We start from the raw sequence: 16,289 nt of genomic DNA, 5'->3' as shown, positions 1-16,289 counted from the left end.
CCACTTTTCGAACACTGTCTATTGGCTCCCGCTGCACAACTACCGCCGTGGCGGTGGCAGCTTATAGACTGCGACCTTTCTTTCATGGAAGTAACGAAACACGCGCCTATTGCACATATCCGTACATACTTCCTTGAACTACAACACAAATACACTTGTGCAGAATTCTTTACAGACGCCTCAAAGTCCAATACTTCTGTGTCTTACGCAGCCGTCGGGCCATCCTTTACGGATTCCGGTATTCTACACCCTGAATCAAGTATCTTCACGGCAGAAGCTTACGCGATACTTGCGGCCGTTAAACACATTCAACAATTAAAACTACAAAAGGCAGTGATTTACACAGATTCTCTAAGCGTGGTAAAAGCCTTAAAAACTCTGAAAAGACACAAAAACCCCGTCTTTGTCTCGCTGCATTCTCTTTTAAGCACGATATACGCACTCGAACAACATGTCGTAGTGTGCTGGGTGCCAGGGCACCGCGAGATTCAAGGCAACGTGTTGGCGGACCAGCTAGCAGCATCCGCCCACGAAAACAGTCACAACACATCCTTAGCTATTCCTCCACTAGACCTAAAACACTTCCTGAAAAGAAAGCTCAGAGCCTTTTGGCAGACCACATGGGATATGCATACACGAAATAAGCTACACGTTGTCAAACCGCATCTCGGTAACTGGCCTCCAGTATCAAAATCACGCCACACAGAAGTTACACTCTGCAGACTTAGGATCGGCCACACATACAGTACACACACACACCTTCTGTCCGGTGGCGAGCCACCTTTATGTGATAGATGTGGTCAGCCACTCACTGTCCTTCACGTCCTCATTCAGTGCAAGGAACTCGATGCTATCAGAAAAAAGCACTTTTTATTACCCTACCGGCAGCAATTTCCATTTCACCCTTCAATGTTCATCGGTAGGGACCCGCTTTTTACATATCAGTCACAGTCTGCTTTTTTAAACGACGTACGGAGTTTTCATGTCATATATCAAGGTGATCCGTAGCACGGCCTCTAAACAGAGGTCGCTGCTGCGGTGAATACGCTAAAGACAGCACTTGCCTCGCGGCCCTTGGACTCAAGGGCATTGACGAGGCATTCGTGCTGATGTCATATCTTCATAGTCTTATTTTTGCGACCACTTGCCATTCATTCCACTACACATATTTCACGTCACTGTCATGATTTTAATATATATATATATATGTTTTACCCGCCTTCAGCGCGAGGAATTTTAAGGCCCCTTTACAGCTACTTACCGCAACCATTGCTCACATCCTTTGTCTCATGAACTGGCGCTCTTTGGCCATCAATTGGCCCTTGTGCCATTAAACACCACATATCATCATCAGGATTCATTACTACAACACATAAATTAACGTATTAGGACATTTTTGTTGCAGTGGAAGACCGAGTGCCTTGAAATAACATTGTATCAATTTGGCACATTTAGAGACAGTTCTTCATAGGTGTCATCTGAAAGGGCTAAAGTCGCGTTCAGCGATGGGTGGTTTGCAAAGTGAGACCCCGCGCAACAGTCTTCCCCTGACTCCCAGCCACGTATCCGAAGGTGTTTTCTTGTCGGTAATGCAAGCGCCAAATTAAATTTTGGGAGCTGGAAACACGCCTTGGCCACCATGTTCTGACACTGCACACTTGAATGGCAGCAGCTGCGACGTCACCAGATATTAGGGGCTTTTAGCTTGCACGGATACTTCTTTAAGTTACCGTGTTACCGGATACCGGATGGAATCTGCGCATGCGCAAATCTTTACAGAACGTAAACGTTTACAGAACATAAACTACTCGCCGGATAGGTTTACGTTTACGGCCCTATCTCGCAAATTCACCTTTGTTTGTGGCTACTTGCGATATCCGCTTTGCGAAGGCTCCAGCCGCCGAGTCAAAATAAGCCGAAGTGCGAGCGCCAGTTGCGATCACCTTGTTTCAGCCGGATTACTGAGGCTAGAGCGAATAAGACTACCAAATCCTTAAACGTGAGAGGCCTAAAGCCCCTGACAGGCTGGATAGGTGGCACCATCTAATGGGGCCATGGTGAACCAGGCAAGCTCAAAATTGTTATTGCAGAAACATCGGGCATTCTACTTCCAATGTAAATGCCTTGCAGTGGCATAATTATGAATGAGTTGCCTTTTTAATAATTTTTTCCCTCAAGAACACTAAGCGAAAACAAACGTGTCTGTGACTGCGGTTGCACGAAGTGTCGCAACATGTCGACACCATCATCCGGTATTGTGTATACCGGGATACTGCACATGCTAAAAAGACTTTCTTATGATCTTGCCACAGCGTAATTGAATATTATCTAAATTAAATGTAGTTTAAATGCAGTTATCATCATCATTTAGTGGTTTGCTCAAACGTAAAGGTATACGTTTACGTACGTACGTAAACGTTTATGTATGGCGAGCTAAAACTTTTCTAAAACATGCGTTCCGCTAACACAGTAAGCGCAATCCGGTATTCTGGTAACACGGTAACGTTAAAAAGTATACGTACAAGCTAAAAATCCCTACTGATAACTTGGCTGAAATTGAGGTAACAAGAAAGTAGCCAAGACGTTTTTCTGCTGCAACCGGCCTAAAAAAGTAGCCAAATTGGCACAAAGTAGCCAAACCTGGCAACGCTGCGCACGGGTTCGAATATTCTTGATATTGTCACGGGGTCGTGACATCAACGAAGGCAGCAGTCGGCATGTCCAAGATGAAACTCTATTTGGCCGAACTTGTGGCCGGGAAACGGAAAGTCAAACTACAGCAATACACACTGCACACTGATAGCGGCGAACAGAGCGTCGGCCGTCGACAATCAGCTCTGCGATAAGGCGTGTCAGCATTTATACATGCAGCATCGAACATTCGAGCCTTATCTCTGATGGCCACGTTAGTTCGAGAATAGTCTCAACTGTTTGCGTTTGCGCGCTCAAGCCTATAAAAAGGTTCTAAGATAATCTGGAAGTCTCCCAGACATTAGGGCGCGGCTTGCGCAAGGCGGCAGCTATGCGTTCCACGGACTAGTTACATAAAAATTACCAAAACAAGCATGGCAATATAGTCTTTAGCAGAGACCCCTTGCATGCTTTTCGTTCTGTCGGCAGAAATCGAAGTGCAGACTTTGGCAACTGTGTCCGTCGCCGGGTTCCATATAAGTCCGAGCACTTTCACTGAGCCTGAGGAAATGCCGCTTTCCTCAGTCGCAACACACTGTTCACGTCCTTCGAGTTTGACGCCCATTTCCTCAGCCTCATACCTGTCGACTAACATTGGCTTCTCCGTAGATTTGCTGAGCATCCTTCTGTGTTGGAGCTCCGATGAGGAAGTCACCTACATTGAAGGATGCAGCTAAAACCTTGGCTGGGGCCTGTTCTTTACACTGTATAGACACCAGGTGTTGTTGCAAAGTGGCGTTTAATGCCAATAAGCTCACTGCAGTTCCAAAGGGCACTCTAGTCATTTTCGACTCTTGAATTTCAGGTTCCGGATTTGCTGTAGTTGTAAAGTTTTTGAACCAGATTGTGTGTAATACTGATCTGTAGAAAGGCTTTCCCTATATAGGCTGCTAAAGCAATTTAGTTCATCCTAAATCATATAACAAGAGCAACTGTGTCAGTCAGCAGATTGGGACCTTTTTCTAAATATTCGTTTAGTGACGAAGAGTCAGGTCCATGTGCTGATGCGCCAGAGATCACGCAAACTCTTGTAGTGGTACATTCACTTTGTACGACGGCGAGATGAGGTGTGTAAATAAATCCTAGATGGTGTCTTGTCACCCTTTCCAGTTTGTCCCGTCCTCGTACAATATTTAGGGGTGTGCAAATATTCAAGCTTTCGAATATTTTTCAAATAGTGTTTGCTGTTCGGTTCTATTCGCACGGAAATTTTACTATTTGAAGTATTCTAACTTCCGGAAAAGGGAAATGCAGGATGTTTTTTTTTAGACAATACAGATTTTTGATCAAAATCCTATGACAGTAAGGCTCCTGTAGTTTTCTCACACGAACTCTACGTCGAGGTGGAAATACTTTGCCCTGGCTGAAATGACACTGTTGTGACTAATTGAAAAGACCTCTAATTAAATTTTTGGTTATTGACTTGAAGGCAGTTGTTTATATTAGATAGTTGTAGTGCATGACAATTTATGGCATACCATTTTATAGAAATCACAAAAGTTGCACGTAATTCGAGGTATTCATAAATGAATTTCAAGGGCAATATCGAAACTGATCACACCCAATGGAGCTTGCATGCTGCCTTGAGCACCAGTGACTCTGTGTGGGTTTGGAGTGTACAATCACTGGACAGCTTCATTCACATTGTTTTATCATTTTCTCTGTAAGCAGGAGCCGGCAGTGGCAGTGATCAGAGCAGTTCATCGGCTCCTTCCACGCTAAACGTGACACGGCTGCTCAAGGCTGCCATGGACTCTCCGATGGAATACTCGACCAAGGCCATCACAGTGTAAGTGCCTAGGGTTACACAATAAAAGTGCAGTGCCGTAGAGTGAGGAATCTTTGGGCGCCTTTAGAAATTACGAGGCGACAAGTGCAGCATTTAAGGGAGGACGTGGGGATCAAATCACGAAAAGCACTAAAAAACCAATTTTTGGAAGACACTCATTTTGGTATTTGCAATGCCTTATCTTCACAGTATCAATATGATTACACTGAAAACGCACTCTAAGTGCGCGAGAAAAAAAAATCATAAAAAAAACTCCAAATCCACGGCACCATATCTCATCTTTTCAGCCTCTGAGCACAGCCATCTTGGCGTCATTTGGAAGCTTGAAGCTTGGCTTAGCTGCTATGGCTTAGTTGCAGTGGCTCCAAAAGGCTACACAAGAGTGCCTGTGGTAAATGATAAGAGGCTAATAAACTTCGTAAACCCTGCCAAATTAAAAAGTAGAGGCCCAGAAGGTTGCCTACTGGCAAGGACACCAAAGACTACTGTTCTGGTGCATTTTGTTGAAGGTGTACTACAGGAGAAGTGGTGGGAGGGTTCGAGCCGAGGCGGCCGAGTAGGCAGGCTGAAGCCCGAGGGCCACGAGTAAAGACACTCGCTCTGAGTCCCCAGCAGAAGTGCCCCTGTTTATTGACAGTACACCCTGTATACAGTGGAACCTCGTTAATGCGTACCTGCCGGGAACGCCGCATAACTACGCACTAAACGGTAGTACGTATTAACCACCAAGTAAAAATTTGCATCTCCTCGCGTACGCCATCGCCGCCAGAAAAGAAATAAATACAGTGCCATAGCAAATATTGCCTAAAGTACCCATTGCAAAGCCTTTTCTTTCTTTTTGCCAAACTGGAGAAAAGATTCTGGTACTCTCGCACGACCGTCCGATAGTGCCGATAGCGCGCGGTGGCGACGCCAAGGAGCATTTCGGAACTATTACAGGGTCCAGTATACGCAGTGACCAACGTAGCGACAGAACAGACAGTGTCGGCTTTCCGCGATATATGTGTGAGCGTCTGTACCGCGATCTGCTACTAAACGAAAACTGACGCAGTTCCAGTGAAATGCGGTACGGCTGCGTGGAGCCGATCGTCACCTGGCTAGTTGCGTGCAGCGTGTCGCCTTCTCGGCTCAAGCCGTCACTGCCGGGCCGCCGGGCCACTTGCTGTACCGCACGTGCGCGTTTGTCGTGGGAGTGTTCTTCGTACCCACTTCGCTCCAGATCGTGCACAGATGCGGCGATGAGCACAGATTAGCTTGTTCGGTTAACGCGGCGATGACGAACTTCCTGCAAGCGATGCGCACTCCGCGACGCTCTAGCGGTCCTGGCAGCGGACGGAAGCGCCTTTGGGTGTTCGCCCAATAAAAGCGTGCAGTAAGGTTACAACAGCGCTACGCTTGCTGAACCGTACGCGTGCGTTTAGCGGGATAGCGTCTATGCAAAGAGGTTTCTCGTCGCCCACGACTAGCAACGCTCAACTCCGCAACAGCGAGCTGCTTTCGTTTCTACAAAGCGGCGCGCGCTTGAACACGGCCCCGCACAACGAGGCGGCAGGGATCGGCAGCCCAGCGCGTTCAGGTTGTCGCTTATTAAAAGCGTGCAGTAGGCTTAAAGCAGTGCTGCACCGCACGCGTGCCCGAGCAGATATCTGAAGATGCTTATTGTGATAAGGTTGTTGGCGATAAGTCATGCTGGCGAGTGGCGCGTTCGTCGGTGGCCGCCACCTCACCTTCGTTCTTTCCCGATGCTTACCCGCAAAGGCGTCGCCGCAATCGCGCGGAAGTCGGAATCAGTGATCGGCCGATCTACGCACTTCTCGAAAAGACGGAAAACCTTTGGCGGCACATGGTGGCATCGGGAAGTTCAGCGGCGCGGTAAAATTTTATGGCACAAAACGTTATCGCGGTACGCCGGGTACGCACTAACCGGGAGGCGTAGGGCGAAGCACTACGGCTTAAGCGGTCAGCGAATGCATGAGGCTCTATGAGACTCGCTCGGGGATTCGTTGCCACTACGTTCTAACCGTTAGTACGCTTAAAGCGGGTACGTATTAACGAGGTTCGACTGTATACTACATCCTCTAGAGGGCACCTCATATTTGACTTGGCGCTCGCGCCCTCTACATCCCCGCTTTTGGGAAAGTAACAGACAACAACTCCTCACTCTTAGGTATGCAACGTAATAACAAATGTCTCATGGCACGCTCTACAAGTTCAGCCACACCGGTGGCCTAACACAACGTCCAGACCGAGTGCTATCAAGCGACCCAGGCGGTCTTGAGGGAGTAGCTGGGGCAACCGGTGGCGATGCAACTGGTAGAGGAGTAAGTGCCCTGGGAGTTGGACTGCTGCACACAGGCTCTGGGCGAGTTGGAGTCTGTGGCAGGCTTTCGGATCCTTGTGTCCGTGGACTGGAGCTGCCGAGGTCTAGACCCCCTGATGACGGCAATTGCTGCGGAACCAGATGTCTCCGGTTGTGGACAAGAGCACCGGCATCCGTCTGGACCACGTAGGATCGTGGACGCTGCGCTGGGCTAAGAACAGTGCCAGCACAATCTGTGTTGCGAATCCACACTCTCTCTCCCTATTCCAGGGGCCGCAAATCTTGTGCAGCATGTCGACGGTCAAAATCTTGACACTGGCGATGTCGTTGGGCAGTGTCACGCCGGGAGAAGTCGGCAGCGTTAGGCAGTTCTGGAAGCAACGCGGCCGTTGGGACCGGAAGGCGTGTCCTGAGGCTGCGCCCCATGAGCAGCTGAGCAGGGGCGTACCCGGTCACGCCAGGTGCATTGCAATATGCTAAGAGGACCAAAGGCCAGTCCAAAGACTTCTTGAAGAGTTCCTTGACCGTTCGCAGCATACGTTCGACTTCCCCATTGGACTGCGGGTGCCTAGGACTGCTGGTGACGTGGGAGAAGCCGTAGCTCTGGGCGAAGACACGGAATTCTGCCGACGAAAATTGAGGCCCATTATCGCTGACGAGGGTTTCTGGGATCCCATGCCTTGCGAAGACACTTTTGATGATGGAGATCACCGCTGTAGACGTGGTCGAGCGAAGGGACAGCACTTCTGGGTACCTCGAGTAGTAATCTACGAGAACTTAGTCGGCTCCTTCGTGATGAAAGATGTCCACCCCGACTCGCTCGCAGGGACGGCTAGGCGTCACAGTAGGCAACGGAGGCTCTGCTCGCTGGACCCATCTGGTGGCACAATTGGGACAGTTCTCCACCATGGTTTTGATCTGGCTTCCCATGGTTGGCCACCAGGCAGCTCCCCTGGCGATGGCATGGCAGCGGTTCACTCCGAGGTGTCGGTCGTGGATGAGGGAGAGGATGTGCTTCTGCAGAGAAGCGGGCACCAGCAGGCGTCCACCGCAGAGGAGAAGGCCGTCACCGATACTGAATTCGGCCCGATGAGCCCAGAACTGAGCCATGCTGAGAGGCAGATTCTCTTTCCGAGGCCACCCTTGCTCACAGTACAACTTGAGCTGCGCGCACTCCCCATCTGCAGCCTGGTGAGCTCAGAAGTCGTCAAGGAGGACTGCAAATGTGGGAGGGATAGCACAGAGTGCTTCTTGAACGTACAGCTCCACCTTGTCAACAGCTGGAGTCGCTGGCAGGTGGACTGGGTCCCTTGAGAGTGCATTTGCGGTGGCCAGCTGTTTCCCAGGAACGTACTTGATGTCAAACTGGTACTGGAGAAGGCGGATGCAGAAGCGCTGGATTCATGGTGGCATGAGATCGAGATCCGCGGTTCCTAGGAGCCTTACTAACGGCTTATGGTCGGTCTCCAGGGTGAAACGAAGACCCCGAAGAAACTCATTGAATCGGTTGATGGCCCAGGTGGCAGCCATTGCCTCTTTTTCGATCTGGCTGTACCTCCGTTACGTTTCAGTCAGCGCTCGAGAGGCGTATGCAACTGGTCGGCGCTCCCCTGATGGCTGGTCTTGAAGAAGAACAGCACCCAGCCCAAAGGAACTGGCATCTGCAGAGACTGACGTCAACAGTGCATGGTTATACCTTGCGAGGCAGATGTCTGAGGACAGCATGCTCTTGAGCTTTTCAAATGCTGAAGCTTGCGCTGGTCCCCATGTCCAGGCTGCAGTATTGTTCAGGAGACTTCTGATTGGCGCAGTCGTTTGAGAGAGAGGCCTGGGGAGGAAGCGACCGACATGGTTGAGCATCGTTGGACACCATGAACGCCCTAAGGAGCTGGCATGCGCTGAATGGCGGCCATTTTCTCTGGATCCAGAGTGATGCCATTGACACCGACAACGCCAAGGAATCGCACGCTGGACACACCGAAAGTGCACTTGGCAATATTGAGGGTGACCCCCGCTTTTTGGAGGCGACCGAGGACTGCCTGGAGGCGTTGGTCGTGTTCCTCTGTGGTGCGGCCAAACACAAGGATGTCGTCCATAAGGTTAACAACACTGGCCAACCCTTCCAGCAGGCGAAACATCTGACGCTGAAAGTATTCCGGGGCCGATGTTATGCCGAATGGGAGGCGGCAGTCGCAATACCTGCCAAACGGTGTGATGAAAGTCGTGTACTTCTGGGAGTCGCGCGCCAGGCGTACTTGGTGCAAGCCTTAAGTTGTGTCGAACTTACACGTGTGTCAACGAGAAGTCCGAGAGTTTGGTCGATGGTCGGGAGTACGTGGCGTTCACGCAGAGCGACTTGGTTGAGTTTTGTCAAATCAACGCACAGGCGGTAACGCCCCGCTGGCTTCGGGACGACGGCAAGCCCCGCGCACCAGTCCGTCGGTTCGTCAACGCGCGGGATCACGCCCTCCTGCTCCATCTTGTCGAGCTCCTTTTTGACTACGTCTTGTAGTGATATAGGGATACGCCGGGCTGTGCTGAGGGCATACGGTACCGCGTCAGGCTTGACACGTATCGTGTACTCTTCCAGAAACGTGCCCAGGCCGGTGAAAAGGGCTGGAGGGACTTCACGAGGTGGTGCTTCCGGCAGGGTTGGTGTGACGGCGCTGACAAACTTGACGACCCCAAAGGCAACGATAGCGGGATAGCCCAGAAGTGGCTGCTTTTGTCCCGCAACGACGTAGAGGCGCTCGTTGACTTGCCTGCCTCTCCAAGACAACGCCGCGTCGAAGGTGCCGAGAAGCTTCAGGGCTTGTTTCCTGGGTCCGAAAAGTTCTTCGCCTCGTGGCTTATCGAGGACGGCTGGGCAGCCGGGAAACATGCGCGGAACCACCAAGACGTTGGCACCAGAGTTCACTTTGAAGACAAGAGGGGTCCCGTTGACACGCACCTCAACGTACCTCCCGTTGCGAGCTACCGCCACGATGGAGTGGAGCTCTACGGATCCGAGGCGCTTCTTTGAGCGACATACCGACGCGAAGTGGCTTCGCTTCTTGCAGTGGTTACAGATCGCTTTGGCCGCTGGACAGTCAGACCGTCGGTGAAACTCGTGACCGCAAAATTGGCACTGCCCACTTAGGCCTAGGCCGCTTTTTGAAGCCTCGCCAGCTCTGTTGCTCGTGTGCGAACCGTCGGGCCAGTCACATGACGCAAAGTCGGCAATGTTGCCAGAGTGCGTCGTCCGCGTGCACGCTGCACGGGTTTACGGGAAGTCGCCACGTCCACGTGAGCTGCCGTAGGCGGTTGCCCAGCGGAGAGGGACAGGCGTTGTTTTTCGTGTTCGACGTCTTCGTGCTGACGAGCTTGCACGAGAGCGTCGTCCAGGGAAAGCCTCGGAGTGTGGCACAGCTTGTCCGAAACCCACGAAGAAACGGTCGCGAACAAGACGCTCTTCCACGGCAGGTGACGGGTAGTTACACTTGCGTACCATGTTCCGAAGGGCCGTGAAGAAGCTGTCGACAGTTTCACCTGGCTGTTGGGTCTGCTTATGAAACCGAGAGCTCTCGTACACCTTGTTTAAGGGGTGCACGAAGTAGCTTGTGAGCCGCTGGGTGACTTCCCTGTAGGACTTGTACACTTCTTCGTCGGACATGAGTGAACTAAGGACGATGCGTGAACGGGGACCCATGCAGTAGAGGAGAGTCGTAACCCTAGTCTCGTCCGGGGCTGCGTGCATGCCGGTGCCGAAGGCATAGTCCTCAAATTGCTGTAATCAGGGCAGCCACTCGCCGGCATCATCGAACGAGAACGGAGCTGGACTCCCAAGACTGGCGGCAGCGAGAGCAGGAACTGGAGCGTCTTTGTTATCAATGTCGAGTGGCAGGCACCAGGTACTTCTGACACCATGTGGTGAGAGGGTTCGAGCCGAGGCGGCCGAGGAGGCAGGCTGAAGCCCGAGGGTCACGAGTAAAGACACACGCTCTGTGTCCCCAGCAGAAGTGCCCCTGTTTATTGACAATACACCCTGTATATACTACATCCTGTAGAGGGCGCCTCATATTTGACTTGGCACTCGCGCCCTCTACAGGAGAAAGCTACTGTAAAATCCTGAGCAACCGCCCCCTTTGCGGTGAAAGATATTCCGACAAGATTTAGGGAGGGGGGCCTTGCTCGGTCGTAGTCCAAAATTCAAGATGATGGCCAAAAAACCACTAAAAATAAAGAAATGTCGACCCGTGCTTTTAATGAAATGATTTATTTAAGACACACGCATTTACTGTTTTTATTCACCCTCGTTGCTTTGAAACCTATCAAACTACTCCTTGGAGTTGAACACAAAAGTTAAGTCCGTAAACTTGACCTGGGGGGACCTGTGATCTGGCTGTACATGGCCAGCACTGGAGAGCCTGTCACGCAGGCCACCATCCTTTGAACTGTCTAGTGCATTACATGTGCCACATCCTGTGAATGATCGCATTACTGTTTCTTTGAAAACAGCTGCTAATGCCTGAGAAACAAACATCTTGCCGGAACGGTTTTTGAAGGTTGCCTTGTGCTTCCGGTGCGGTGCGAAGTTGATCTGATAGACATCAGCCAGCTGAAGCAGGCTTATGCCACTGACAGGTACATACGCAACATCCATGTCGCAATTGCTTCCCTCGCCACTTAGGTCTTCTGAATTGGTGCTTGATCAACTATGAGCAAGCATCGCACGTCGTCGGTGTTTTGTCCCCAGACACCCACTCCTGGAATTTCTCCAAGGCCATTCAACCATTCGTGGACGCAGTTAAGCCTGTGTTTCCCACACTTAAGGGGAGACCCTGCTTCTGAAACATGTTTCTTGTTTTTGAGCATATCATTATAAAACTTTCACAGCTTATGTATTTTTATGTGCCAATTTCAAACATGCAATTATTGTTCTAATTCAATATGTAATTTTGAAACTGTTAAGTAGTTTTTGTATTGTTCGGAGCAGGCTTTATTTATGAACTGCGAGAGTTATCAAGCAAGTCGGCATATCACGATAACCTGGAATGAATACTGTATGCAATAAAACAAGAATGGATGTTCTAGGCCCATTTGAACAAACGTTATGGTATGTTGAACATTCCCAGCTTGATCCCAGTTTGACTGAGCTCGACATCGCTCACTTGCCAAGTGTTCAACATACTATAACTTTTGTTCATGTGGGCCTCGAACATCCATTCTTGTTTTATTGCATACAGCAGTGGTTCTCAGCCATGGATGTGTCGGGGACCCCTTGTGGACTGGTGGAAGTGATGGGGGACCCCTTGCAGCGGAGGGGAGGGAGGAGGGGTATGTAGGTAAATTAACACAACTGGAGCGTGAAACAGGTGCCTTTTATTGCTACCAAAAACATCAAACAAACGTACCACATCACTTCATTTTGGAGAGTTCATCAATACGTGGCACAGTCGCGCTTAAACAGAGTTGCATGTCTGCAGCCACATTCAACCTGTTTCGATATTTACTTTTCAAGTATGCAAGTCTGGAAAAAGCATGCTCGCATGCATACGTCGTAGAAAACTGTAACAGAAGCTTTACAGCCATCTCATGGAGAAGGGGGAACATTTCTGCAGTCCCCAACCAAAATGCCTCAAGGCTCACAGTGGCAAACTTTGCCTTCATCACTGTGTTTTCCTGGAGCTCCATCAGCTCATTTTCAGCTTCGACACAGTCATATGTAAAGCAAGCTACCTCATCCTCAAAAGGGGCCACAAGCCATGTGTCTGGGGCAGATTCTGGGAAGTAGTCCTTAATGTGGCACCTTAATGTGCTCAGATGGGCCGTGATTGTGGCTCTGTCACTTCCAGATACTACCCCAGAGCCTGCAAGACCACCGAGCAGCTTAAAAGAAGAATAGTCGCCTCTGTTTACCCGGCTCAACCAACTTTGAAGCTTTTTACAAAAGCCTCTCACCTTGTCCCCAGAAGAGACAACATTAGTGCCCATCCCCTGCATGCTGCTGTTAAGATGGTTCAGGTGCTCAAACAGGTCACACAGATAAGCAAGCTTTGCCACAAAAGAAGAGTCCTGAAAAGGATCTCCGAGTGCCCTATCTTCTGCCAAAAAAAGACTCAGCTCCTCTCTGAGCTCGAACACCCTTGCGAGCACTTTTCCGCGCGACAACCAACGCACCTCGGTGTGCAGGAGCAGGTGTTGGTGCTCGGCACCCATCTCCTCGCACAGTACCTCGAAGAGGCGACTGGCCTTAGGCCTTGCCTTTACACTGTTCACGACTTTGACAACATGTTGCATAACACTCGCAAGCTCTGGACTCAACTCCTTTGATGCCAAAGCTTCCCTATGAAGCATACAGTGTGTGAACGCTACTGCACTGTTCACTTTCGTAACGAGTCCTAAAAAACCTACAGAGTTTCCAACCATGGCTCGAGCGCCGTCGGTGCACACAGCTACACACACGTCCCAACGAAGACCGCGCGAAACAAAAAAATTTTTAATGGCATCGAAAATATCTTGACCTCTCATCGTGGTCTCAAGTTCCAGACAGCAAAGAATTCTTCGGCAATGACAGAGTTATTCACAAAGCGCACAAACACTATAAGCTGTGGGCTCCCAGATACGTCGCAGCTTTCATCGACGGCGAGGGAAAACTTCCCAGCGGACTTCAATTTATCAATTACTTGGTCCTGCACATCAGACGCCATTTCTCTGATTCTCCGTGCCACGGTGTCGTTCGAGCACGGTATTTTGTCCAGTTTTTTCACATGCTCTTTCCCTATGACAGCACCGACGACGTCCTTCATGCAGGGCATAAGCAGAGTCTCGCAGATGGTGTGAGGCTTCATCTGTTTGGCCACGTGGTAGCTGAGCATGTAGCTTGCCTTGATAGCATCTGCAGAGCTTGCCAGCTGAAACGAAAGTCTAACTTTGTACGCTGAACCAAACCTACAAACACTGCATCGACAGTCTAAAACTGGTGCCTTAACCGGTCGCCTTCCCCACCCCGCGACGCGTTGTATACATGTGGAAAGTCGATGGCACATGCACTAAAGTGAACCAACAAAATCTGCCAGCTAACCGTGAGGCCGGAGCCTCGCCGATCAGCGTACGCACAGCGAACATAACGCATATCGAGGGTCGCGGCTGCCGCGAACCTCGTCTGCGCAACTGACATAAAGCACCTTGAACAAGCATTCGGCGACCGATCGAGGCTCGCTGCCGCAGCGAACATCGTATGTGCAACTAACGTAAAACTGTGTTATGATAATTTCGACCTCACCTTGTTTGGATTATCCAGCTTTTGTGATTCCAACTGTCGTTTCTTGGTTTCGAAGAACTCTATGTCCTTGTCTTGGTAGCTTGGATGCTTTGTCCGGAGTTGGCGTGTCAACTTCGTCGGCACCATGGAGCTTAGAGCGAGTACTTCACCGCAGAAAATGCATTGTGGTTTGTCGCCGATATTGACAAAGCCAAACTTCACATAACTTTATTTGTAGCCACGTAACTTGGACATGGCTACGCGACTCAGACGAACACGTAGCTTCGCGACCTAAGCCTACCGGGTGAGACTGCACGGCACAGCCACTGATGCCAGGCCAAAATGGCGATATGATAATGCGGCTGCGGGGCACCGAGACACGTGGTTCGGGAAGGTGTGGGGAAGAGGGAAAGGAGGTGATCGAGATGACCTTGTGCGGATTGCGGATCACTGCGGCAGTTCCGGGGGCAGGTCCCGGAACTCCAAATGAGTCACGGCCGGACTAAACTCCAAAAAATGTAAAAAAAAAAGAAAAGCGGGTGAGGGTTTCGCGGATCATAGAAATGGCTTCGCGGACCCCCTAAAGTCCGCGGACCCCCATTTGAGAACCACTACAGTATTCATTCAAGCTTATTGTGATATGCTGATTTGCTTTATAACTTTCACAATTTATAAATAAATCTTGCTCCCAACAATATACATGGAATATTTGATATTTTGAAAACAGCATAGTGTACTAGAAAAATAATTGCATATTTGAAATCAGGACTTAAAGATAGATAAGCTGCAAAAGTTTCATAAAAATGTACTCAAAAACAAAGAAATATGTCTCGGAAGCAGGGTCCCCTCTTAAAGGGGCCCTGCAACACTTTTTGAGCATGCTCAAAAAGCGCTGCCGATCGGTAGTCGAGGCTCCCGAGAACACGCGAGCCAATAGCGATGCGCACGGCCTGGAATTTACAATAAATTCTCAAAGTCAGCTGAAAATCGCTCCCTCTTCTCTTGACAAATGATGTATTAGTCCGCAAAATATGACGCGATTGTCGGCAGTTCCACCATTGGCTGATGTTATAATCACGATAACACCCTCATTATTATTTTCATTGTTAATTTTGAGTTCTATAAGTAGATAATATGTATGTTTATATTCTGTTATCACGTTAAAAACACCGAACAAACATTAATTATAGCACTTCCGGTCTCACCGACAGCTCGTCTGCTCGTAGTTGCGTGGTTCCGTTTTCTTCACCATGCGCAGTGCCGAAAACGTGAATATTTCTGTGCTTTTGACCATCGCCGGTTGCCGCTGAGAGTGGCAGCCGTTCGAGTGTTGCTTCGTCAGCTGGGAACTGCATCGTCGGCACGTTCTCACGACCAACCTAGGCAGGCGTGCAGCATTTCTCCGATAACAATGCTGGCGTCCGGTGATGGCGGCGGTTTGGGGTCGTCTGCCAGTGCCGTCTTACGAGGCGGTATATTGGAGTATGGGTCGAAACCCATCTCAGCTCTCATTCGTTCCAAACGCGCGCACAGGTTTGCTTCCATGGTTGGCAGAGCGATGAAAACACTACGGCAGTTCGAGGTGCACACCCAACATTACGAAACCGACGCGCAGTTTTCAAGCATGCGCGGGCTCCGCTCCTCCGCTCGACGAGGACACGCGGACACGCGAGCCGACCGGAAGTTGCGCCATAGACCACGTGGTTGCGCCCAGACGTCAGAGAGAAAAAAATGAAGAAAATAATTCCGCCGGCGCTCTTGGGCGGAGCCTCGCACCGCCGCGCTCCCTCCCTCCACTCCCTGCTTAGCTTTCCGCGCGCTAGCGGCGTTGAGTAGAGGGAGAAAGCTGCGGAACGTGATTTCTGTAATTTGGTAACACCACTTAGACTTGACGGATTCGAAAAATTTTTGCGGCATATGACTCGTAAAGAGTCATACGTCAATAATGAGACTATTCCATTGTCACTCAGAAAGGTGTAGCAGGGCCCCTTTAACGATGGAATGCCAGCTGTAAGTGGAATGTGCAACGATATGAAAAAAAACACTCAACTGTTACAAGATTCATCTGGAATGCGAAGGCTCATTAAGGGGAGACGCGGGCCGAAAAGTCGCGGTTTTCCGAAAAAAATTGGGTATTTTTTTTTTCGGCTGTATTGGCATCCTTGGACTACAGTCTTTTATTTCTGAAAATATCAAGCTGAAATTCGCACGAGAAATTATCTAAAAAGGCTTCCAAGTGAGCAGAG

The 16,289-nt window shown here is 50.0% G+C and overlaps 1 protein-coding gene and 1 pseudogene across 3 annotated transcripts in view; one reads left to right on the top strand and one right to left on the bottom strand.

Moving 5' to 3' along the window:
- Window positions 1-16,289, top strand: part of LOC119395622 (uncharacterized) — a 293,261-nt gene that overhangs the window by 174,290 nt on the left and 102,682 nt on the right. For all 3 annotated transcript variants that reach the window (XM_049416706.1, XM_037662606.1, XM_037662604.1), the window contains one exon: window positions 4,363-4,480. In XM_049416706.1, coding sequence (XP_049272663.1) covers window positions 4,363-4,480 — 118 coding nt within the window. The remainder of the gene's footprint in view (window positions 1-4,362; window positions 4,481-16,289) is intronic.
- On the bottom strand, window positions 6,692-7,337 carry LOC125758924 (uncharacterized; annotated as a pseudogene).

The sequence above is a fragment of the Rhipicephalus sanguineus genome, chromosome 6, assembly GCF_013339695.2.
Source record: "Rhipicephalus sanguineus isolate Rsan-2018 chromosome 6, BIME_Rsan_1.4, whole genome shotgun sequence".
In the NCBI taxonomy this organism is placed as follows: domain Eukaryota; kingdom Metazoa; phylum Arthropoda; class Arachnida; order Ixodida; family Ixodidae; genus Rhipicephalus; species Rhipicephalus sanguineus.
This window is presented reverse-complemented; position numbering and strand designations above follow the sequence as displayed.